We start from the raw sequence: 26,690 nt of genomic DNA, 5'->3' as shown, positions 1-26,690 counted from the left end.
TTGGTTTTAATTTAATTTTTTTAAGTTTTTCATAAATGGAGAAATTCTCTTTGTCAAGTTAATTTTAAGTAGCTTTCTCCACATAGGCTTTTAAAAATCTTTAAAAAGTACATTGAGAAGGCATGGAAAACCTCTCCCTCTTTTGTATATGTTTATTTAGTGAAATGGGGGAAAAGAGGAGTGCTCATTGGAGGAAATATTCTGAACAAATTCTGAAGCCCCTTTTGTGAAATGTAATTTTTTAGAGACATAAGTTATTAAAACTATTCTTGCTCAATTAACAGGCATTACTCAAATACATGAAAAAATATTGAGGAAGTTATGAATTTAATCATATGTCCTGTAATTTGTTACATGGTATTTTAAGGGCTGATAAAGAAGACCAGGGATAAAGTTGCTGGAAGGGAAGTCCTGGCTACCTGGGGCACTCCCAGCCTCCTGTCTCTGAGCCAATCCCATAAGACATTCATTGTTGTGAGGATTTGAGAGTGTTTTATAGCCTCAACATTTTCTTTTTTTGCTTGTTTTATTTTCTTTCTTTCTTTTTTTTTCTGCAAATGACCAATATATATATATATATATTTTTTTTTTAAAGAGAGTGAAATGAAAGTTCACCCTTCTCCTCTTCCCCAGCTTTCTCATCCCCTAGGATCAACCACTGTTAGCAGTTTTGGGGGTATAATCCTGCAGACCTTTTCTCTATCAATACCAAAATGTGCCCAGAGTTATTTATGAAAAATTTATCCTTGGGGGGTGCAAATGGCTTGTGCTTGACTACAAACCTAAATGCTGGTGGTTCAAACCCACCCAGCACCACCTCAGAAGAAAGGACTGGATATCTGCTTCTGTAAAGATTACAGCCAAGAAAACCCTATGGGACAGTTTTACTCTATAACACATGGGGTATCCATGAGTAGGAACTGACTCCACAGCAATGAATTTGGAAGGCATGGAAAACTTCCCTTCTTTTTAGTGTGTGATGGGCATTTTTCCTTATTACCTCGTGTTTTCAGTTTTGTGTACCATCTGATAGTGCAGCTGTTTCCATATATTTAACCATTTTCCTCTCAGTGGACCCTTAAGTTGCTTCTAATAATATATCCTTTTACCTTGTATGATTTTGGGGATGAAAGATCAAATCATTAATATACTACTCATTTTATAATTCAGGTAACATGTTATTGTTCTTAGTTGCCCTTGAGTCGATTCCAACTCGTGGTGACCCCATGCGTGCAGAGTAGAACTGGTCCTTTGGGTTTTCAAGGCTGTGACCTTTCAGAAGCATATCGCCAGGCCTGTCTTCTGAGGCATCTCCAGGTGGGTAAAATAACCAAGAAACCCAACCCATTGCAGCCTAGTCGATTCCAGTTCATAGCGAGTATAGGACGGAATAGAAGTGCCCCACAGGGCTTCCAGGAGCAGACAGCTTTACAGGGGCAGACTGCTACATCTTTCTCCTGAGGAGTGGCTGGTGGGTTTGAACTGTCAACCTCTCGGTTAACAGCCAAGCTCTTAACCACTGTGCCACCAGGGCTCCTTCCCTTCTTGTTAGGCATTATAAAAACAAGTCCTAAATAAAGAAATAAAGGTAAAACAAAATAAACATTTTTCAACAAGATAAACAAGTTGGTATGAAATAGAATAACTATATTGTTTCTTTTTTTTTTTTTAAGTTAAAAACTAGAACATGGAAAAGTTCAGATAAACTTAAACTAGGAAAATAAGAATAAAAGCTTCTTAAAATCCCAATTAAACAATCATCTGTAATGGGAGGGAGAACTGATCAAGCATCGTGGGGAGCCCTGAGGAGAAGCTGGTTTTAAAAGAGCAGGAATTGTCAGGGAGGGATTAAGGGGATGAGGTAACCCCACCCCTGCTCTGTCAGAATCACTTGGTAGGAACTTTGTACTGTTTAAAAAATTTATATATCAAGAAACCTACTTTTTCCCCCCAACTATAGAAAGGGAGATTCTACAAAACCTTGTTGACTGTCAGGAATGAGCAGAATATATACTGCAGGAGTGCTCTGTGTGTGTGTGTGTGTGTTGAGATATGAAAATTTGGAAAGCAGAAGTTCTCTGTGTCTGTGTGTTGAGATGATAAAATTTGAAAAACAGGATTCTTAGAAGGCATTTAATATAGGGTGTAAGAAGACAGGATTATGATACATAAAGGAAACATGGATAAAGAAATTGTAGCAGTATGAATTAACTGTCTAGACAATTATCTGGGTTGTGGTAGCAGCTGGGGCAGTGGGGCCACCCTGCAGCCCTTGAGTGTGGATGCCTATTCACTGGGAGTGGCTGGCCTTCACAGAGTCTAGTTTGGGAAACAGGGTTTCAGCGCAAGGGTTTTTGGTTTGAACCCACCCAGCAGCTCCATAGGATAAAGACCTGGCAATCTGCTCCTGTAAAGATTATAGTTTAGAAAACCCTCTGGGGCAGTTCTGCTCTGTCACTTAGGGTCACTATGAATTGAAATCGACTTGATGGCATCTAACAACAACACCAACAATCTCCTGTGAGTCTAATAATTACATTGCATAGCATAGTATTTTGGGGAAAATAAAGGCCAGTTAGAAATGTATGAATATTTAACCTTAAGTATTTTATTCTTTATTATAATAATTTTATAAATTTATAAGCCACAATTAAAACAAACAAACAAAAATGTTTTGGGATGGGAGGGTTGTCAAACCGAGGGTCTGTAGCAGGTAGAACTGAGTAGTTTCTCTTTAACTTGAATTCTGTTATTTGCTCTTGGAGGAGAAAGGAATGGGAAGTAGAGAATCAAAATATGGAGAAAGGCTACCTTACTCAGAGTTTAGTACTTTACCTGACAGGGAGGAACCATAGAGAAATCTTTTCTGTAGCCATGGGGAATTCCTCATTCAAACTTAAGTAGCATCACTGAAAAGGAGTAAAATGTAATCATATTAAAACTGGGTTCCCTAGCCTTTCCCTGGTTTAGTTTTATTCCCTTTCCCTTTGCATCAGTTTAAAAAGCAGTACCGTGAATGCTAGAGGATTTAGAAAGGTTGGGGTTGCCTGTTTTCAGCAGCTGGCTTCATACAAACTTTCACACTAATGCTAATGGTTGTGAACTTGGTGCTCCGAAAAGAAAAAGAAATGGAATATTTTCATGCATGATTCTAACTTTTTTTTTTTTTTTAATAATGCTCCCGATGCAGACTTTCAAAAAACAAAGCCTGCTAGCAGTTAGGCAAATGCTTAGCATGTATTAGATTCTTAACAGTTTTTACATGAATGAAAAGTCAAAAGTGAGTAGTGTAATAGTTATTTTTCACCAAGGGATGTTAACATTTCTAGGTCAGTTATTGATATTTCATGAGCATTTAGACAGATAGCGGCACTGTGCCACCCATATGAAAATGCAAACAAAAAACAGAACATGTATGGGCTATGTATGTCTGTTTTTGATTGGGCCTTTTTTGTTTGGCTAGTTGTTTGGTAAATAATTCATTTCTAACAGGCATGTGTTCATTTACAAACAACTTAGTTTGAAGGTGGAAACCTTTAAATCCTAGAATGTTAGGGCTACTGATGATGGCAGATAAAGCAGTAACTATGTACTTCTGGATTTGAGAAGACTAGGAAAATATGGTACAGATGATCGTTATATGGACTCGTGAAACCTTTTAGCACACTGTGTATTGTAAGGAATTTGGAATAGAGAGATGAAATATCATACCCAATATTGTTGTTAGTTGCCGTGGAATCAATTTCGACTCATGGCAACCCCATGTGTTACAGAGTAGAGCTGTCTATAGGGTTTTCTGGCTGTAATATTAACAGAAACAGATCCCTAGGCCTTTACTTCCATGGTACCACTGGATAGATGTGACCTATGCCTGATATTAGTTCATTTATAATATTGGTACTCTTTGGACGTATTTGGAGGTGGGAGTCCTTTTGAAGTTAACTACCATATTTACATGCCGTAATACTGGGATTGACAGTTTAGAAAATCTTTTGCCAGTACTACAGATTACGCTGGTAAAATGAGGCACCTACAGCAGATATTAGCAGAATGGAAAGGCCATACAAGAGTATGAATGTGCATTAATTTGTTATTGATTGTTATTTTGTTTAACAGACATTTATTCAGGACCTACTGTATGGTAGGAAGTGTTTAGGCACTGCGGTCAATGGTGAGGGGAAAGAAGGCAATGGTTCCCCCCGCTTATGGGGCTTGCATTCCACTGGGAGAAGGGATTCTTTAAAAAAAAAAAAAAGTATATTATATATATGTATCACAATGATATTAAATTCCAGCTATAAAGAAGAGTCACAAGGTGCCATGAGGGCAGAAAGGATTGACCTGTTGAAGGAGCTCAGAGAAGACTTCCCTGAGGAAGTGAGGATTGATCACTGAGCTGAAGGATGCATGGGAGTTAACATAGGAGTGGAGGGGCAGGGCAAGCGTGAGATTTATGTGTATATATATGCAGAGGCCTTGTGGAGAGGGAACACAGCACAGCTAAGGAACAGAAAGAAGGTCACATTAGCTGGAGTGCAGCAAGCGAAGGCAAGTACCAGTTAAGGCTGGAGAAGGTGGGGTCCTCTCCTATGAGCACTGGGAAACCATGAAGGGTTTTTAAGTTGGGGACAAGTAAGGAGGTGACATGACTGGAGACAGCTTTTAGAAAAGATTCCCCTTGGAGCCCTCCAGTCTGATTTTACACTGAACAGTCCAGTTTGGAGGCTATATTACAGCAATCCAGAAAAGTGATGGTAATAGCTTGAGAAAAGGGGATCCTTTTGTAAGCTATTTAGGAGGTGTTAGGGATTGAATTGTGTTCTCCAAAAATAAGTGTTGGGATCCTAAGTCCTATACCTGTAAATGTAATTCCATTTGGGAATAGGGTTTTCTTTGCTATGTTAATGAGGACATAGCAGTATAGGGTATGTAATCAGTCAATGACTTTTGAGATATAAGCGAGCAGATTAGGCACTGGAAGAAGCACAGATGGGTGAAGATATATGCCACACCACAAGAAACCAAGGAACCTAGGAACAGAAGCTAAAAGAGACAAGTTTCTTCCCCCAGAGTATACACAGAGAGAGACAAAGACGGGGGAGAGAGAGAAAGACAGACGCAGATAGCCTTGTCTGTAGCTGCTGCCATGAATTTGGACTTCTGGCCTTCTAAACTCCTGTTCTTTAAAGCCACCCATTTGTGGTATTTTTGTTACAGCAGCACCAGGAAACTAAGGAAGTAGAATCCATAGAACTTGGTGGTAGACTGGATATGGCGGCAGAGTAGGAAGATGGAGAAAGTAACTTATCAAGGGTGTCCCTCTAGGGTCCTGGCTGTCAGATTTGGAGGCACAGTCACCATTCACTGAAATGAAGAACCTAGAAGTGGACCAAGTTTAGCAGGCAGGTCATGAGTTTGGTTTGGGTTTGTTGAGTTTGAGGTGTCTTTGAGATGTCCTGTGGTAATGACAAGTAGTCAGAAGCTCAGAGGAGCGATCTGGGATGGATATTTAAACTGGAGATATTCCTGAATGTAAGTGATAATTGAAGCCACAAGTGGAGATAGAATCACGTAAGAAATGAGTAGAGAGGAGAAGGTTTAGAACTGAGCCTTAAGGAATTCTATTATTTAATGGCGGGTAGATGAAGAAGAGCCCGCAAAGGTATCGAAGGAGTGGCCAGGGAGGTAGGAGGGAAATAGAAGTGTGGTGTTATAGCAGCACAGGGAAGAAAGTGTTTCAAGGCGAAAATGATCAGTAGTGACTGCTGCTGTTGAGAGGTCAGATAACATGAAGGCTGCACATAGAAGATGCTGGTATTGACCTTAGTGTTGGCAATGGCTATTTCAGGAGTATGGTAAGGGTGGAGAGAAGAATGGAGTGGGTTGAAGAGTGAAAGGGACAAACCTTTCTAGAATTTTGATTGTAAAGGGGTGGGGGGGGGATATACATACATTGTAAATCTGTTGAATCTTGTTTCTGTCAGAAACTTGAGAATGTTTAAAACCTAGTAGAAGGAGACAATTGAAGGAGAAAGAATAAAGGATAATGAGGATTGAAAATTTCCTTAAGAAGGACAGAAATGATGGCTCTAAAGTGCACAGGTGGAGAGGTTGGCCTTAGATGGCGTGATAACACCTCTGTTGTATAGGTGGGAAGGAGGACAGATGGGTGCAGACGTAGGTAGTTTTCATGGTTGGTAGTAGGATATTGAGAGTTTTCATATGTTGGCTTCTATTCATGTGGGGGTTGTATATGTGTGTGTGTGTGTGTGAAGTAGGATGAGGATTATCTGCTGAGTATGAGGGTAGAGGGTTGGAGATTAGTGGAAGGGCTTGAGGACATCAGTGAAACAGGGTCTTTGAGTCTTTAGATGGGAGAAAGTGATTGGAAGGTCGGAATATGATACCACTGAAGATTAGGAGAGGGTGGTATAACTGAGTGGTGGGACAAAAAGGATATGAGTGTTCACAAAGGGTGGGAGGAAAGACTTGAAGGGGGCCAGGAGAAGCAAACATGCTAGGACTGCCACTTGACCCCAAAGTGTGATAGTCCAGACAGCCACTACCTGAGAGGTTTGCAGAAGTATCTTCAGGGCACTGAGAGGAGACGCCCAGGATGTAGCTGTTTTCTAGGTGTGAAGCAGCAGTTCCAAAGGGCCTAGTAGAAGCGCTTGGGAGGTGAAGAGGGCTGGGTCAGGTGGCTAGGAAGGAATAGTCTACCATGACAAGGATGTTGTTGTTGTTATTGTTAGATGCTGTCATGTCAATTCCGACTCATACCAACCCTATGTACTACAGAAAGAAACACTGCCCGATCCTGCGCCATTCTCACAATCATTGTTAAGCTTGGGCCCATTGTTGCAGCCACTGTGTTAATACATCTCTTTGAGGGTCTTCCTCTTCTTTGCTGGCCCTGTACTTTAGCAAGCATGTTGTCCTTCTCCAGGGACTGATCCCTCCTGATACCATGTCCAAAGTATGTAAGATGTAGTCTTGCCATCCTTGCTTCTAAGGAGCATTCTGGTTGTACTATTTCCAGGACAGATTTGTTGGTTCTTTTGGCAGTCCATGGTATATTTAGTATTCTTTGCCAACACCACAATTCAAAGGCAAAAATTCTTCTTCAGTCTTTCTTATTCATCGTCCAGCTTTCACGTGCATATGGTGCGATCAAAAATACAATTGCTTGGGTCAGGCACACTTATTCTTCAAGGTGACCTCTTTGCTTTTCAATACTTTAAAGAGGTCTTTCACAGCAGATTTCCCCAATGCAAAGCACATTTTGATTTCTTGATTGCTGCTTCCATGGGTGTTGATTGTGGATCCAAGTAAAATGAAATCCTTGACAACTTCAATCTCCTCTCCATTTATCATGATGTTACTTATCGATCCAGTTGTGAGGATTTTTGTTTTCTTTATGTTGAGGCGTAATCCATACTGAAGGCTGTGGTCTTTGATCTTCATCTGTAAGTGCTTCAAGTCCTCCTCACTTTCAGCAAGCAAGGTTGTGTCATCTGCATAATGCAGGTTATTAATGAGTCTTCCTCCAATTCCGGTGCCCTGTTCCTCTTCATACAGTCCAGCCTCTAGGATTATTTGCTCAGTATACAAACTGAATACGTATGGTAAAAGGATACAACCCTGATGCACACCTTTCCTTACTTTAAACCATACAATATCCTCTTGTTCTGTTCGAATTATTCTCTCTTGATCTATGCACAGGAAGCTCAGGAGCACAATTAAGTGTTTTGGAATTCTCGTTCTTCACACTTATCCATAATTTGTTATGATCCACACAGTTGAATGCCTTGTCATAGTCAATAAAACACAGGTAAACATCTTCCTGGTATTCTCTGCTTTCAGCCAGGATCCATCTGGCATCATCATTGATATTCCTGGTTCCACATCCTCTTCTGAATCCAGCCTGAATGTCTGGCAGTTCCCAGTAGATATACTGCTACAGCTGCTTTTGAATGATATTCAGCAAAATTTTACTTGTGTATGGTATTAATGACATTGTTCGCTAATTTCCGCATTCGGTTGGATCACCTTTCCTGGAAACAGGTATAAATACAGATCTCGTCCAGTCAGTTGGCCAGGTTGCTGTCTTCCAAATTTGTTGGCATAGACGAGTGAACGCTTCCAGTGCTGCACTGGTTTGTCAAAACATCTCAATTGATATTCCATCAATTCCTGGAGCCTTGTTTTTCTGCCAATGCCTTCAGTGCAGCTGGGACTTCTTCCTCCAATACTGTGGGTTCCTGATCATACGCTACCTTGAAATGGTCGAATATCGACTACTTCTTTTTGGTATAATGACTCTGTGTACTCCTTCCATCTTCTTTTGATGCTTCCTGTGTCAATTAATATTTTCCACATGTAATCCTTCACTATTGCAATTCGAGGCTTGAATTTATTTTTATTGTGCTTTAAGTGAGGCTTGAATTTTTTCTTCGGTTCTTTCAGCTTGATAAATGCTGAGCTTGTTCTTCCTGTTTGGTTTTCTATCTGCTGCTCTTTGCACATGCCAATATAATACTTTACTTTGTCTCCTCAAGCCGCCCTTTGAAATCTTCTGTTCAGTTCTTTTACTTTACCATTTCTTCCTTTCCCTTTAGCTACTTGACATTCAAGAGCAATTTTCAGAGTCTCTTCTGACATCCATTTTGGTCTTTTCTTTCTTGTTTTTTTAATGACCTCTTGCTTTCTTCATGGATGATATCCTTGATGTCATTCTGTAATTCGTCTGGTCTTCTGTCATCAGTATTCAATGCCTCAAATCTATTCTTGAGATGGTCTCTAAATTCAGGTGGGATATACTCAAGGTCATACTTTGGCTCTCGTCGACTTGTTCTAATTTTCTTCAGTTTCAACTTGAACTTGCATATGAGGAATTGATTGTCCATTCCACAGTCGGCCTCTGGCCTTATTTGGACTGATGATATTGAGCTTTTCCATCATCTCTCTCCACAGATGTAGTCGATTTGATTCCTGTGTACTCCGTCTGGTGTGTCCATATGTTTATTTTGGTGAAAAAAGGTATTTGCAAAGAAGAAGTCCTTGGTCTTGCAAAATTGTATTATCCGATCTCCGGCACCGTTTATATTACCAAGGCCATATTTTTCAGCTACCGATCTTTCTTTGTTTCCAGTTTTTGCACTGCAATCACCAGTAATCATCAATGCATTCCAATTGCATGGACAATCAATTTCAGACTGCAGAACTGATAAAAATCTTCAATTTCTTCATATGTGGCCTAGTGGTTAGTGGGTAAATTTGAATAATAGCAATTATTAACTGGTCTTCCTTGTAGGTGTATGGATATTCTCTTGTCAATGACAGCACTATACTTCAGGATAGATCTTGAAATGTTCTTTTCGATGATGAATGCAAGACCATTCCTCTTCAAGTTGTCATTCTCAGCGTAGTATACCAGATGACTGTCTGATTCAAAAATGGCCAATACCAGTCCATTTCAGCTCACTAGTGCCTAGGATATCAATGTTTGTGCATTCCATTTCATTTTTGATGATTTCCAATTTTCCTAAGTTCTTATTTTGTACGTTCCATGTTCAGATTATTAATGAATGTTTGCAGCTGTTTCTTCTCATTTTGAGTCGTGCCACATCAGCAAATGAAGGTCCAGAAAGCTTGACTCCATCCATGTCATCAAGGTTGACTCTACTTTGAGGAGGCAGCTCTTCCCCATTCATCTTTTGTGTGTCTTCCAGCCTGAGGGGCTCATCTTCTGGTACTATATCAGAAAATATTTCAGTGCTATTCGTAAGGTTGTCACTGGCTAATTTTTTTCAGAAATAGACTGCTGCTGGGTCCTTCTTCCTAGTCTGTCTTAGTCTGGAAGTTCAGCTGAAATTTGTCCACCACGGGTGACCCTGTTAGTATCTGATTACCGGTGGCATAGCTTCCAACGTCACAGTGACACCCAAGCCCCCACAGTATGACAAACTGACAGACATGTGGGGGATGACAAGCATAGAGGATAGATTTCTGCAGTGGCGGTACTGGCTACCTTCGTTTTGAGCACTGAGTGAAGAAAACAGGGATGAGTTTAGTGTCCCTTGTTTCCCTTGGCTGGAGTGACAGCAGACCCCTAATTTGCATGTCCTGCTTCTGCTTGAGATGGATGATAGTGGAAGCAGAGATTTACCTAGTACAAAAATGCCATATACTGCTCTAGGTGCTTGATGAACATTGTATCGGTTATTCCCCATGGCAGCTGTGTAAAAGGTGTTGCCTTTTAAAAACCTATTCCTATTGCATTTCATCTTTCTGATCGGGATTCATTATTTCAGCTTATGAAGATAATTTTGAAAACGGATTCTGTTACCCATGGTATTAGCTATCTTTCCCAGCTCTGGGTCATATTCATATTAAGTAAACATGTCTTTGTAAAAATAGTCACTGAAAGGGCACCCAGAAGAGAAAACCTGATAGAATAGCTGGAGATATTTCTCAAGTCTACTTCAGACCATGTTCTACACTCTGCTTCTAGTTAGTCAAATGGCTCTGGATTTACCTAATTTTGCTATCCAGCCCATACTTCTTTGTATTAATCACGAAACTATCATTAGAAACTTTCAGAACTTCTCTGGAATCAAGTTATGCTTCATCTGGCATTCTTCTATCTACCAGGATGTAGCAGTGAGAGTGGGGGTGAGGAATAGGAAGGAGTCAGGGATGACTGGTTGTGTTAGATTGGAAGATGGGGAAGCGTTTGTATCAGAGTGTCATTCACTAATATATGGAACTGGAGGAAGGGCCGGTTTGGGGTAAAGTTCGGTTTGGCCCATGTAGTATCTGACTCAAGCCATGGCCTTTTTGATCTCCTCAAATTCATGTGAAAGCTGGACAATGAAAAAGGAAGACAGAAGAAGAATTGATGCTTTCAAATTGTGGTGTTAGTGAAGAATATTGGGTGTAACATGGATTGCCAGAAGAATGAACAAATCGGTCTCCCAAGAAATAGAATCAGAACACTCCTTAAAAGTGAGGATGACAAGACTTTGACTCACTTTATTTTGGACACACCATCAGGAAAGACCAAGCTCTAGAAAAAGACATCATGTTTGGCACAGTAAAGGGTCAATGAAAATGAGGGAAACCCTTAAGAGGTGGATTGACATAATTTCCACAACAATGGGCCCAAACATACCAAAGATCATGATGATGGCATAGGACGGGGCATCATTTTGTTCTATTATGCATAAGGTGGCCATGAGTCAGAGCCCACTCAACAACATCAGAAGCCTGCAGGGCCTTCAGGATGCCCAGATGGAGCCATCTAGTGGGCAGCTGACCATCCAAGACTGGTGCACTGGGGGAAGGCAGGGTCTGGGAGCACACAATAGGCAGTGTTGAAGTGAATACTGAGTCAGCCCTGTCCCTGGAAGTCCTCCTGCTAGGAAGAGACCAGCTTTCATAAGCTCGCGGCTGAGAGATGTATAGCAAGCCTTTTCGTGTTCTTCCCTACTGAGAAACAAGCTCACGTTAAAGTCTATATAAATTGCATGGCAGGGGGAGTGAGGGGTGGAGGGAAGGCACAAACATCATGGCTTTCAGCACGTCCCTAGAAGGGTTTCTTTGGTGTTCGTGATTCCTGTGACTCAGGATGGGCTAACGTTGTCAAGTTCGTGTTTAGAAACTCACCTTGTAAAAGTGCCATGGAAATATTTCCCGTATCTGTTTCAGCTGTCCTTCCTATGGCACCTCGTATCCTAGCCTTCTGCCAGCTACTAGCCACATGTAGAGGCATATGAACTAGGTCCCGTGCTCTTCCACTTTTACTGGATATTCCTGTGTTCAGCAATCACCCAGCTCTCAAAGGCCCTTCATCTACTTTAGTAGTGAGCATCTTTTTTTTTTTTCTTTCTTTCTCTTTTTACCATTTTCCTTGCCTGACTCAGTGTCCTAAAGTGAATGAACAGGGGCAATTTCTTTGTGCCAGAAACACTGGTTTTCTGGGGAAATGTATAAAAAAATCCCCAGATTAGTCTCAGATTTGGCATGCATGATTAAGCAAGCAGCTGCTTAATAAGAAGGAAAGTTGGGAGTAAAACAATTTAATTAGCTTCTGTCTGTGTTGAGCCTTTTATGGAAACCACAACTTGAATATATGGAGTCCTTTATGTAGTTTTCAATGAAACACTTTTGCAAAGGGAGATGCTCAACATATAACCCTGAAGACTTAACTGAAAGTAAGTCTGTTGAAAACATAAAATCTTCATCCAGTATAACAAAGACTTCATAAAAACAGATGTTTTGGGGGATTGATAAATAGCTTAATGGTGAATTGTTTGAGTGCCTTTTACTGGATTAGTTAAATTAACAATTCATAAAATAGATGTTACATGATACCTATTTATAAATATTTTATAGCATAACTGTTAACAAACATTTATGAAATAAATACTCATGCTATACATTGAATTTTAATGAAAATAAATCAGCAGCCTGTGCCCAGGCCCCCTCTAGCACCAGTAGAGAGCAGACAAAACCCGTCAGAGCAAACTATCCCTCCAGTTAGGAACAGATTCTCCACTCTGACGACTGGTTTCATTTTCCGCATTTATCTGCCCCCTGGCCTCCAAGCCCCTATTTGCTTTAGTCTTAGAAGAACATTTCCCTTTTATACCTCACTTAGTAGGTTTTAATGATACTTAATTTATGTACAAAACTTTTATGTATTATTTGGTTAATATTAAACTTAGGCTAAAAGACTTCAAATTAAATATTTTGTTACCCAATCCACATGTGCTGAATTTTTTAAAAAAGTAAATGAGCAATATAGTTAATGGAGTGCCAATGAGAAGAACTGTAGTATCTATATTTTTTACTGAGCGTAAAAAACAATGAGGAAAGAATGCGTTATAGAAACATGAGCTCTGTTGGAAGTGGCCTGTGGGACATCCTGGTTGGAAGGGGATGAAGTAGGGTTATTGCTGGTGCAGTCAATGACTTGGGTTTTCTCTAGTGAACTGGCTTCAGTAGCTGACTTTACTTCTTTACATTAGGCAGCTGGAAATGGGTATTCATTCATTTTGTTTTCATTTGAGGGTCAGCTCCATCAAAGATGGAGCCATAGAAATGTTCTGTTTGCTGGATATAAGCAAATGCATTGGTTTGAATGTTACTAAGGTTTTTAGGGACCAAATAAAAACCATGGAGTATTTTTAGTCCAAGGATATGTGCGACTGCAAAATATTTTTAAAAAGTTAAATACTAATTTAAGTAGTAAGTGGTACGGTTGTTTTCTAGGACTGTGCTATTGTTCTTACCATTTTAATTTTGTTCTAAATATTGTTTGTCCTACAGCACAGTTAGTTTGTATTTGGTAATTATTATTTGCTTTGATTGTACAGGTAATATAATTTCTCTTATGGCTTTTAGCTTAAATGTACCTTAGAAATTATCTAACCAGCTCATTTCATAGATGAGGAAACTGAAGCATAGAGAAATCAGTTGATATTTCCTAAGTTTAATAAAAAATAATATTAAAAAAAGGATATCTTCATTTACAGTACTTCAGATTTCCTCTTAATGTTAAACTTCAAGACTTTGATGATTTTGAATCTGATGATGTAAAGTTGTCTTCTAAAATTTACAACATTGAGATCTTTAAGATAGTAGATTTTCCCCCCTCTTTTATTTTAAATACAAATGTAAGACATATGGCAAATAGCTGATTAAGGCAAAAAAACACAAAAGGCTTAAAATTCTTATAGTTTGTTTGTGTTCATTTAAAAAAATGCTAAAAAAAAAACTGCACACTCTTCAAAATGTAAGCAATTTTTAATGTTGGTTTATCCTGAGAGAGTGATTTGTATCTGTCATTTCTCCTTACAGACTGAAGAAATATGGATACCATCACTACACTAGGTGCTATTTTTACCAGCTTTGTCATCTGTCAGCTTATTTTCCACTTTGTAAGTTCTTGGTTTTCAGCAAAAGTTTCTCCACGTTTTAATGATCTCAGCTCGGAAAAGAAGATTAAATGGAACTCAAGGTAAAGCAAATCAAAATGTAACTGATTAATTAAAAAAAAAACTAGTTTTGTGACATAAAGTAGCTATCTCAAATATCCTCAAAAGAGTATTTTTCACTGAGAATGTAACAAATTTTAATGCCAGGTGTTATTATTTGGCCTTTGGAGCAAAGGTAAAGAAGTAAGTAGATGTCATACAAGACATTAAAATTTTTTTTTTATATTGAAAGGTGTTAAGTTGAAATTTTTTAACTTTCTGGGGAAGCGTGGGAAGGTTAGACACTAGCTGTTTGTTTAAGACTACTGTTTTGTCTTCTTTTCTGAAATGTTTAAGATAAACACATGTTCTTCGGACATCATAATGAAAGAAAATCTTCCTTGGTGTTGTGAGCAGCCTATTTATGGTACTGACTGGCTTAGGGCAGTTAAACAGTACACACCAGAGAACACAGGACAAGATCAGTGTGTCCAAATCTCTCTTTTAATATATTTTCCTTATCATTCAGAGCCCTTCAGAATGTATTTTTTGCTATGTAATTCTAAACTTAAAAATTGCTTTTTAGATTTTCCTTAATGAAAAAGAAAATTGCTAAAGAACAAGATTTCTACAAGGATGTAGAAATCTGCTGGAGTTTTTTAATAAATCGGTTATACTTTTTTTTTTTTTCCTGCAACTCATTAATCTCTCACAAGGTCTCAAAGACCAAATGACTCTGATGACTGCTTGACCTCCTTTAAAGCTTTTCATGTGCTCAGACATGGCTGTGCATTTGCAAACCTCTGCAGCTATGGGAATATTTTTTGTTGTTATTTAGTTGAAGTTTTTTTTTTTTTTTTAATGCTAACTGTAAAACGAATTCAGCAAGTCTTTAAAATTGCTGTAATTGTTTTCATTGACTTTTCCTTTTAGAATTAAAGAACTTCTGCCACATGCCTAAGTATTTGAGAAAGATCACATTTGACCTGAAATGCTCTATCTTTGCGTCAAATTTTTTTGCAGGCATCCACTTAGGTTTTTTTTTTTTTTTGTGGTAAATGTATAGGTAAGGAAACGTTTGTCTTTTCATCAGTCTTCACATGTACGGTTCAATGACATTAAATATGTTCATCACGTTGTTCAAGCATCACATCATCATTAACCATTCCTGAATTTTTCCATCATCCTTAAAAGACCCTCAGTGTCCCCTGAGCATTGTGTCTTCCTTTCCTGCACCATCCCTCCCGCCTGTGGTAACCACTAGGAAACTTTGAGCTCTATGTACTTGCCTGTTCTAGATATTTCATATAAGTGAGATCATACAATATTTGTCTCTTCTGTTACTGACCTATTTCACTCAGCATAATGTTTTCAGGGCTTATCCATGTCATAGCATCAGGACTTCATTTCTCTTTATGCCTGAGCGATACTCCAGTTGTGTGTGTACCATATTTTGTTTATCCATTCATTTTTTGATGAATATTTAGCCTGTTCCCACCTTTCAGGCATCCACTTTTATAACTGATAATGTGAATAAGACTTTAGTTGTTTTCTTGTGGACATTATATTGATTTGTCTGGTTCATACATGCTGCAGTTCTTCTTGCCCAGAAAGCAAGAGTCATTTCTCCACATGTTTGAAAAATGAGAGGTATGTTTTTTTGTCTTAAGAATAGCACACATTGTATTGTTGAAATGTACTGTAATAAAGGTACTAACCATTGTTTGTTTTAAACTCTTTCTGATATATAAAGATAGTTGGAATGCTGGAAAACAGAAGTTAGAGTGGGAACTAGGGGCATGCAGTCTCTGCTACTACTTTAAGCTCTCCATTTCTTTTTCGCTCAGGGTAGGCTAAAGGGTTTTGAATCTTGTTGTTGTTGTTGTTAGGTGCCACTGACTTGGTTCTGACTCATAGTGACCCTATGTACAACAGAACATAACACTGCCTGGTCCTACCCCATCCTCGAGACTGTTGTTATGCTTGATCCCATTGTTGTAGCCACTGTATCAGTACATCTCATTGAAGATCCTGTTCTTTTCTCTTGATCCTCTACTTTACCAAGTGTGATGCCTGTCTCCAGGGACTGGGTTCTCCTGATAACATGTCCGAAGTATGTCAGAGGAAGTCTCGCCATCCTCGCTTCTAAGGAGCATTCTGACTGTACTTCCTTCAAGACAGATTTATTTGTTCTTTGAGCAGTCAATGGTATATTCAATATTCTTCGACAACACCATAATTCAAAGGCGTCAATTCTTCTTTGGGCTTCCTGATTCATTGCCCAGCTTTCCCATGGGTAGCTGCCAGTCAAAGGAATAGAGAGGGTATAGAGAGGTAGATGCAAACAAAAATGGAACAAAACCATGAAATTTAAAAATGCTTTACATTATTTAGTCTTATCACTGCAATTCTACGCTGCACGGGAATACCATTTGGGAAACTGAGTTCCCATTTGAAAAAGAAGGCTGGGATTATATAAAATTCATTTAGCTATTCAAATGGTGTGTTTGCTCTGTCTCTGTCTTTCTCATACTTTAGAGTTACTCCTGCTTCCCACTCCAACTGTGAGGGAGAGAATGCAAAAAGGGAAAAAACTGGCTACTGTTTAAGTAAAGCATCGACTCGACGGCACAGGGATTTAAGTAAAGTACGCATTTCTGTCTTGAAGCCCAGCCTCCAGTCTTGAAACAGGCAGATCAATACAACACACATAGTTCTTCCTAGTAATCAGGAAAAAGTCTCTGAACAATGGGTGGTCTAAGCCATCTAACAGAAAAAAGATAGGAGGAAAATCCTCACCAGAAAATGTACACTTGAGGGCTTATAGTTTAATTATCAATGAGAAGTTGTTGTGTTTAATTGTTGCTTTTTCCAAATATTTACATGCTTTTAGGTTATATATAAAAATATAATCTTAGATTTTTAATACTTATTTTTATCCAGTTGCTGTCATATAGCTTAGAAAGTTCCATCGTGTTGAAAGAATCCTAATTTTAAATTTACTGCTTTAAAATTTAACTGTCCTGTTTATTTGAGCTATATCGTTTCTATTGGTAATAGAGTATTTGTGAATGATTAAATCAGTAAGTTCAAATAGCTGTTGCAAAAGGGATCACTAAGTATTTCCTAGAAAACCAGTGTCTTTTTGTAAGCATAAACATTTCTTTTTAATTTTCTTTGAAGAAAAATTGAAGTATTTAGTCTTGGGCAGCATTTTGCTATTTCTTTTCAGACACTAATGAATTTACATTTTTCTTTGTTAGGAATCTAATTTTAAAGAATAAGACAGGAAATTTTTACTAAGAGAGAAGTGTCAAAGTATGGCTTTTAATATAGAATAGTATGTCAGCACAGGGTGTCTGTTTCTTCTGTTACTTATAATGGGAGCTATTTGGTCCGTGTTACATTTAACTGTCCTCTAATGAATTATAGGAGCTCTGTTGTGGCAGTGGATAAGAGCTTGGCTGCTAACCGCAAGGTCAGCAGTTTGAATCTACCAGCTGCGCCTTGGAAATCCTATGGGGCAGTTCTCCTGTGTCCTATAGGATCGCTATGTGTTGTAATTGACTGAACAGCAACAGGTTTTTTGTTTTAATGAATTATATACCATTTCCATCAGCTGAGGGCTTGTAATCCATTCCATTTACCATATAGTATCTCAACAGAAAAGAGAATTTGAGGCCTGAGTATCAAAAACAAAGAAAATTCTGCTGAAAGGAAACTTTTGGACTAAGGTTATTGAACACTAAAACTGGTTAGTAAGAGAGGCTATCCTTTTTTTCCCTCTTATACAATTTTGGAACAGTAACGGAAAGCTGACTATAGGATGACTTAGATGCAGTGTTTCATTTAATCATCAAGGAGTTTATGTTTTTCTCTTGCTCAACCAAATATAATACAGATGTGCTTAGTGTGAAAATTCCAGACTTTTAAGTCAGGTAAATTGGCCTAAGTATTCACACTTAACAATGATCCTTTGGCAAAGGATCAGTGCCTTTAAATTAGATTTTTTGAGATGTTAAAATAATATTTGATTTAATATGATTACACTCATCTATTTAGAAACGTATCATCCATTAGATCAAATATATTGGCTTTTCATGTTACAATGAGATTTTCTAACATCAAGCTTTATCTTGGTTGATATATTTCAGTTATTTTTAAAGATCCAGGATCATATTGTGGAGAGCTATTTATTGCATACCTATAATTTATAGAGAAAAAGCTTTGCTATTCCTTTCATCTTTTATTCTAATGAAGAGAAAAGAAAACTTCATTACTTGTAAGCTCAATCAAGATGTGAGAAGACCTAAAGTGTTGGATAAAAAACTTCCCTGTGTGGATAACTACATAGTACCTACATATAGATCTTAAAGTGGCACATCATAGAATTTGGGTATCTTTTGAGTCATTAAGTTATTAATTAGCAGGATATGTTCATAGAAACTGATGTTTCTCGTTGAAACCTTATTCCTTCTATAAAAGAAAATTGGACCTGGATCTTGTGAACATTTTGCTTTCACTTGAGTGCTTCTTTAAAACCAGGCCTGAATTGCCCTACTTGTAAGTGCTTTCATAATACTGTGAAAGGACTAGTAATAGCTGCCCTAGCTTTCTCACGGCTTTGTTACAAAAATCAGGTGAAATAATGCATGTGGATGTACCTTTAAAACTGAGATCTCCCAGGTAATACATCTTCATTTCATGATCCATCTGAATTGTTTTAATTATACCAAAAACAAAAAAACAAACAAAAACAAAAAAAATCAAACCCATTGCTTTTCAGTAGATTCCAACTCATAGCGACCGTATAGGACAGGGTAGAACTATCCCATAAGATTTCCAAGGAGCAGCTGGTGCATGTGAACTGCTGAACTGCTGACCTTTTGGTTAGTAGCTCATCTCTTAACCAGTGTGCCACCACAGCTCCATTTCAAGGATAAGGAAGTGGTTAGGGCCAGTACATTTGGAAGCATTCCCAGCTGATTCCTAAAGAGCAGGGAACTCAGCCTGCAGTGACACTGTTGGAGATGGAGCTGGGAGCAGGGTGCTGGGTAGTGGGCTTACCAGTTGCCGCCTCTCTGTACAAAACTCCATCAACCGCTTTATCACATATGCTTCTGCTTTAGAGCTCCTCACCAAGAAGTGATTCCTCAGTTTTCTAGCAGGGCATGGCAGTCATGGGCATTTTTTTTGTCATTAATTCCAAAGTAAAGTGTGGCCCTTGGATTTCAAAATGGCATTTTTCTATTGTGCTCTCAGATGTATTCCACTGTGATATTTAAATGCTTCTAGATATAACTTTTAAGAAGGCTAAATGTCTTGCCAGAATGAGTTAAAGTTTGGTGCAAAGGATCTGAAATCTTTGTTATGTGTTTTGTTTCATTTCAGGGTGGTATCCACATGCGAAGCTCTAGTGGTTGGAATTTTTAGCCTGTGTATTTTTTTATTTCATGAGGCTGCTACAGTTAATCTGCATTGGTAAGCTGTTTATTTCTAAGATAGTCAATTTGATTTCTATGTTTATATTAATTATTAATAAGAACATTTCTTACTTCAAAACATAAAGCATAGAGATGGTATGTGTTTCATGAAAATGCCTGTGTTCAAGATTATTTTTAGCAAGGCCCTTAAAATGATTTATTTTAGATTTGAACACATACAATGAGGGTCATTTTGTCTTAATATTGCAATTGTTATCAAAAATAGGGAGCATATGGTGATGATATAAACATTCTCACTGTTAGTGAATTAAACCAAGTTATTATAAATACTGTTCTGAGTAAAAATGAGTTATTAGTGAGACACATTGGTCAACTTGTATAACAGCTACTTAAGACTTAGTCTTCAAATTGATAGTTTGTAGCCATCAATTGATTTCAAAGAGATGAAAAATGAGAACTATTGATGGCTACATGAGCAGAATTTATTACCACATTAGAGGATCTGAGGTATCAGTAATAACTTTGTTCCCCGGAGAACTGTACCAAACATTCAGAGAAGCACTTACACCAGTACTACTCAGGTTATTTTGGAACACAGAAAAGGAACCGAAACTTCCGAATTCATTCTATGAATCCAGCATAACCCTGACACCAAAAACAGGCAAAACCACCACAAAAAAAGAAAATTACAGATCAATATCTTTCATGAATATAGATGCAAAAATTCTGAACAAAATTCTAGCCAACAGAACTCAGTATCATATCAAAAGAATAATACAGAACAGTTGAGCAGGGCCACAGTGGTAGAGTAGTCAGAAGCTTCCAGTGGTCCATCTTACAACAAAGACCTGAAAAAACAAGTGAATCAGTTATGTATATGACAAGCTAGGAACTCTGAATATCAAAGGCAAACTTAAGAAATCGGACTGAGTGGCAGGGGGAGGGAGAGATGGAGCAGAAGCAGTTAGGAGTTGCTGGACCTGACTCGGCAGGAACAGGTGCCCCTCAGCCCCAATCCCCTGGTGCAACTGCGGTGGAGCTGGCGGTAGCACTTGGGAAGCGGTTACTTCCGCGAAAGGTGAGTAAAGTGGCACCACCCTGCTCCCCCGGCACGAACACAGAGGGGCTGATGGTAGCATTTGAGACGTGGTTACTTCAGCCAAAGAAGACGAGCGAAGTGGCGCAGCCACAATTCTCTGGCGTGACTGTGGCAGGGCCAGCGGTAGCATTTGGGACACAGTCTCAATAGCCACAGAGAAACGGGGCACAGAATCTATGCATGCTTCCAGAGTCAGCAAAAATAGCACTCTTGGCACAAGATAAGTGATTTGGTCTAATTTACCGTGCAGATCTAATAGCCCCCCTTTTGAAAGAACTCTGTCCCATCTATCTGATCCCTCCTCCCTCTGCTCCAATTTGGCTTCTGTGACAGTCAATTTCCATGGGCCTGAGATAGGTTCTGCTGCACATCTGAGCCTTTCTCCCAGCCTTAGAGAGGGAACAAATTAACAAATGGAGGAAAAATAATATCCCTAAGCTTGGAACTTAGGGCAGAAGCATCTCCTGTCCAGATCCAAGCGGTCCACAGACTTTAAACGACGTTCACCTCTGCATGGACCCCAGCTCCTGTTGTTATATTGCAAGGGTGTATGTGCCTGAGGTCTGACTTTAGCTGTTTAAGCTGTGCAGTAGAGAGGTGGGGTTTTGATGTTTGATACCACTCTGCTTGTTAAACAGGGTCCTCATCTACCCATATCAGGGGGCTGAGGACTGGTGGCTCCACCCATGCCATCTATCTACCTGTGACCAAGGTCCAAGGATAAGTGGTGCCTCCCAGTCCTTACAGTTAAAAGCATTGGATGCCTGTGGTACAGCTGCAGAGCCCACCCACCTGTGCACTCTAGAAAACAGGGAAGAGCTTTCCCCACAGACACTCAGGAGAAAGTTGTCAGCCCTCTGCCTTGCTCAGATTGTGACCCCCCCCCCCCGCTGCAACCAGAAACTTGTGCGTACACAAATCACCACTACTCCTCTAAGATCACAGGTGAGAGCCTGCACCACACACTTGGTGACCGACTACCTGGACACCTGATCTGAATCCATACAAAAATAATGAATGGATTCCTAGGCTCATCTACCTGGTAACAGCTCTAGCCTTCTGGTGACAGGACATTAGAACTTCAAAGGCTCCAACAATCAAGTTAGCTCACTCAAGTATCCCATTTGGGTACATCAAAACAAAACAAAGCAAGAAGCTAGGACACAGTAAGCAAACATAAAATAAATTAATACAATAACATAAAGATGGCTCGGAGACAACGGTCAATATCAAATCACATAAAGAAGCAGACCATGATCACTTCAGTAAACTCCCAAAACAAAGAATCATGGAAGCTTTTGGATGAAGAGGTATTCCTGGAATTACCAGATGTAGAATACAAAAGATTAATATACAGAACTCTTCAAGAGATCAGGAAGGAGATCAGGCAAAATGCAGAACAAACCAACAAACACAGATAAAGCAGTCAAGGAAATTAAGAAGGTTATTCAAGAGCATAATGAAAAATTCAGTGGGCTGCAAGAGAGCAATCAGAAGTTCCAAAGATTAACAATAAAATTTCCAAATTAGACAACTCAGTAGAAAGTCGAGGAGCAGAACTGAGGAAATGGAAGGCAGAATTAACGAACTGAAGATAAAGCAATTGGCATAATAAAATCTATTAAGAAAACAATCTGCATCCCAGTTTAGAGAGGGGCTTATGGGGTCTTAAACACTAGCAAGCAGTAATCTAAGATGCATCAATTGGTCTCAACCCACGTGGAACAAAGGAGAATGAAGAACACCAAAGACTGAAGGTAATTATGAGGCCAAGAGACAGAAAGGACCATAGAAACCAGAGACTACATCAGCCTGAGACCACAAGATCTAGATGGTGCCTGGCTACAACTGTTGACTGCTGTGACAGGGAACACAACGGAGAATCCCTGAGGGAGCAGGAGAGCAGTGGGATGCAGGCCCAAAATTCTCTGAAGAAGACCAGACTTAATGGTCTGACTGAGACTAGAAGGACCCTGAAGGTCATGGTCCCCAGACCTTCTGTTAGCCCAAGACAGGAACCATGCCTAAAGCCAACTCTTCAGACAAGGATTGGACTGGACTATGGGATAGAAAATGATACTGGTGAAGAATGAGCTTCTTGGATCAAGTAGACACATGAGAGCATGTTGGCATCTCCTGTCTGGAGGAGAGATGGGAGAGCAGAGGGAGTCAGAAGCTGGCCCAATGGACACAAAAATAGAGAGTGGAGGTAAGGAGTGTGCTGTCTGATTAGGGGGAGAGCGATTAGGAGTCTATAGCAAGGTGTATCTAAGTTTTTGTATGAGGGACTGACTTGATTTGTAAACTTTCACTTAAAGCATAATAAAAATTAAAAAAAAAACAAAAGACACATTGCATTGGGCAAATCTGCTGCAAAATACCTCTTTAAAGTGTTGAAAAGAAAGATGTCACCTTGAAGACTAAGTTGCCTGACCCAAGCCATGGTGTTTTCAATTGCATCGTATGCACGTGAAAGCTGGGCAGTGATTAAGGAAGACCAAAGAATTGACACCTTTGAATTGTGGTGTTGGTGAAGAATATTGAATATGCCATGGAGTGCCCAAACAATGAACGAATTTGTCTTGGAGGAGGTAAACCAGAAAAGAAGTACAACCAGAATGCTCCTTAGAAGCAAGGATGGCGACACTACGTCTTATATACATTGGACATGTTGCCAGGAGCGATCAATCCCTGGAGAAGGACATCATGCTTGGTAAAGTACAGCATCAGCAGAAAAGAGGAAGACCCTCAAGGAGGTGGATTGAGACAGTGGCTGCAACAATGGACTCAAGCATAACAATGGTAAGGATGGTGCAGGACTGGGCAGTGTTTTGTTGTGCATAGTATCGCTATGAGTTGGAACAGACTTGATGACACTTAACAAAAACAACAAAAATCTAGTTAGTGAATACCACTCTCCCTCCCTCCCCACCCTTGTAACCATCAAAGAATATTTACTTCTGTGCTTAAACTTTGACTTCTGTGCTTAAACTTTTTTTTTTAAATTAACTTTTATTAAGCTTCAAGTGAACATTCACAATTCCAATCAGTCTGTCACATGTAAGTTTACATACATCTTACTCCCTTCTCCCACTTGCTCTCCCCCTATTGAGTCCGCCCTTTCAGTCTCTTGTTTCGTGCCAATTTTGCCTTCTTCCCTCTCTCTCTATCTTCCCATCCCCCCTCCAGTCAAGAGTTGCCAACACACTCTCCAGTGTCCACCTGATTTAATTAGCTCACTCTTCATCAGCATCTCTCTCCCCCCACTGACCAGTCCCTTTCATGTCTGATGAGTTGTCTTCGGGGATGGTTCCTGTCCTGGGCCAACAGAAGGTCTGGGGAGCATTGCTGCCGGGATTCCTCTAGTCACAGTCAGACCATTAAGTATGGTCTTTTTATGAGAATTTGGGGTCTGCATCCCACTGATCTCCTGCTCCCTCAGGAGTTCTCTGTTGTGCTCCCTGTCAGGGCAGTCATCGATTGTGGCTGGGCACCAGCTAGTTCTTCTGGTCTCAGGATGATGTAGGTCTCTGGTTCATGTGGCCCTTTCTGTCTCTTGGGTTCTTAGTTGTCCTGTGACCTTGGTGTTCTTCATTTTCCTTTGCTCCAGGTGGGTTGAGACCAATTGCTGCATCTTAGATGGCCGCTTGTTAGCATTTAGGACCCCAGACTCCACATTTCAAAGTGGGATGCAGAATGTTTTCATAATAGAATTATTTTGCCAATTGACTTAGAAGTCCCCTCAAACCATGTTCCCCAGACCCCCGCCCCTGCTCCGCTGACCTTTGAAGCATTCATTTTATCCCGGAAACCTCTTTGCTTTTAGTCCAGTCCAACTGGGCTGACCTTCCATGTATTGAGTGTTGTCTTTCCCTTCACCCAGAGCAGTTCTTATCTACTGATTGATCAATAAAAAACCCTCTCCCTCCCTCCCCGGTGCTTAAACTTTGATGGCACTGGGGTTTTTTTTTTTTGGAGAGTTCTTATAACACTGGTCTCATACAATATTTCTCATTTTACAACTGACTAATTTCACTCAGCATATTGCCTCCCAGATCACTCCATATTATGAGATGTTTCACTGATTAATGGTTCTTAATCATTGGATAGTATTCCATTATGTGAATATATATCATTTATTTATCCATTCATCCATTGATGGGCACCTTGGTTGCTTCCATCTTTATGCTATTGTAAAGTGTGCTGCAATGAATGTGGGTATGCATGTATCTGTTCCTGTGAAGGCTCTTATTTCTCTAGGATATATTCCAAGGAGTGGAATTGCTTTTTTTTATGGTTGTTCTATTTCTAGCTTTTTAAGGAAGCACCAAATTGATTTCCAAAGGGGTTGTACCATTTTACATTCCCACCAGCAGTGTATAAGTGTTCCAGTCTCTCCACAACCTCTCCAATGTTTACTATTTTGTGTTTTTTGGATTAATGCCAGCCTTGTTGGGGTGAGGTGGTATCTAGTTGTAGTTTTGATTTTCATTTCTGTAATGGCTAATGACAGTGAGCATTTCCTCAAGTATCTGTCAGCCTCCTGAATGTCTTCTTTCGTGAAGTGCCTGTTCATATCCTTTGCCCATGTTTTAATTGGGTTATTTTTATTTTTGTTGTTGAGTTTTTGCAGTATCACATAGATTTTAGAGATCAGATGCTGATCGGAATTGTCATAGCTAACAACTTCTTCCCTGTCTGTAGATAATCTTTTTACTTTTTTGCTGAAGTATTTGGATGAGCATAGGTGTTTGATTTTTAGGAGCTGCCAATTATCTAGCTTCTCTTCTGGTGTTTGTGCATTGTTAATAATGTTTTGTATACTGTTTATGCCGTGTATTAAGGCTCCTAGCATTGTCCCTGTTTTTTCTTCTGATTATCTTAGTCATCTAGTGCTGCCATTACAGAAATACCACAACTGGATGGCTTTAACAAAGAGACTTTTATTCTCTCATAATCCAGTAGGCTAGACTCCCAAATTCAAGGTGCCAGCTCCAGGGGAAGACTTCATTTCTCTCTGTCAGCTCTGGAGGAAGGTCTTTGTCATCAGTTTTCTCTTGGTCCGGGAGCATCTCAGAGTAGGAACCTCAGGTCCAAAAGACACACTTTGCTCCCAGTGCTGCTTTTTTGGTGGTATGGGGTCCTCCCTCTCTGCTAGCTTCCCTTTTCTTTTATCTCTTGAGAGATAAAAGGTGGTGCAGGCCACACCCCAGGGACACTGCCTTTATATTGGATCAGGGATATGACCTGGTACGGGTGTTACAATCCTACCCTAATCCTCTTTAACAGAAAATTACAATCACAAAATGCAGGACAACCATAGAGTGCTGGGAATCATGGCCTAACCAAGTTGATACACACATTTTTTGGGAGACATAATTCAATCCATGACAATGATCTTTATTGTTTTAGATTTTATATTTAGGCCTTTGATCCATTTTGAGTTTGTTTTTGTGCATGGTGTGAGGTATGGGTCTTGTTTCATTTTTTTTGCATATCCAGTTATGCCAGCACCATTTGTCAAAGAGACTGTCTTTCCCCCATTTAACTGACTTTGGGCCTTTGTCAAATATTAGCTGCTTACAGATACACGGATTTATGTCTGGATTCTCAGTTCTGTTCCATTGGCCTATGTGTCTGTTGTTGTACCAGTATCAGACGGTTTTGACTATTGTCATGGTATAATATATTCTAAAATCAGGTATTGTGAGACCTCCCACTTTGTTCTTCTTTTCCAGTAATGCTTTAGTTATCCGGGGCCTCTTTCCCTTCCATATGATGTTGGTGATTTGTTTCTCCATCTCATTAAAAAATGTCATCAGTCTTTGGATCGGGGTTGCATTGTATCTTTAGATTGCTTTGGGTAGAATAGACATTTTTACAATGTTGAGTTTTCCTATCCATGAGCGAGGTATGTTTTTTCCACTTATGTAGGTCTCTTTTGGTTTCTTGCGGTAGTGTCTTGTAATTTTCTTAGTATAGGTCTTTTACATCTCTGTTTAGATTTATTCCCAAATATTTTATCCTCTTCGGGGCTATTGTAAATAGTATGGTTTTGGTGATTTCCTCTCTGACATTCTGTTCCTTGGGGTAGAGAAAGCCAACTGATTTTTGTATGTTTGTCTTCTATCCTGATGCTCCGCTAAACTGTTCTATTAGTTTCAGTAG

The 26,690-nt window shown here is 39.4% G+C and overlaps 1 protein-coding gene across 1 annotated transcript in view; it reads left to right on the top strand.

Annotated features, from left to right (window-relative positions):
- The first annotated feature begins 987 nt into the window (after positions 1-987).
- LOC111752888 (TLC domain-containing protein 4-like) overlaps positions 988-26,690 on the top strand; it is a 58,710-nt gene continuing 33,007 nt past the window's right edge. The window contains exons 1-3 of the mRNA XM_023558395.2: positions 988-1,317; positions 13,864-14,023; positions 19,371-19,460. Coding sequence (XP_023414163.1) covers positions 13,875-14,023; positions 19,371-19,460 — 239 coding nt within the window. The 5' untranslated portion in view covers positions 988-1,317; positions 13,864-13,874. The remainder of the gene's footprint in view (positions 1,318-13,863; positions 14,024-19,370; positions 19,461-26,690) is intronic.

The sequence above is a fragment of the Loxodonta africana genome, chromosome 3 (assembly GCF_030014295.1).
Source record: "Loxodonta africana isolate mLoxAfr1 chromosome 3, mLoxAfr1.hap2, whole genome shotgun sequence".
Classification (NCBI taxonomy): Eukaryota; Metazoa; Chordata; class Mammalia; order Proboscidea; family Elephantidae; genus Loxodonta; species Loxodonta africana.
Note: the sequence above shows the minus strand (reverse complement) of the source record. Positions and strands in the feature narration are given on the sequence as shown.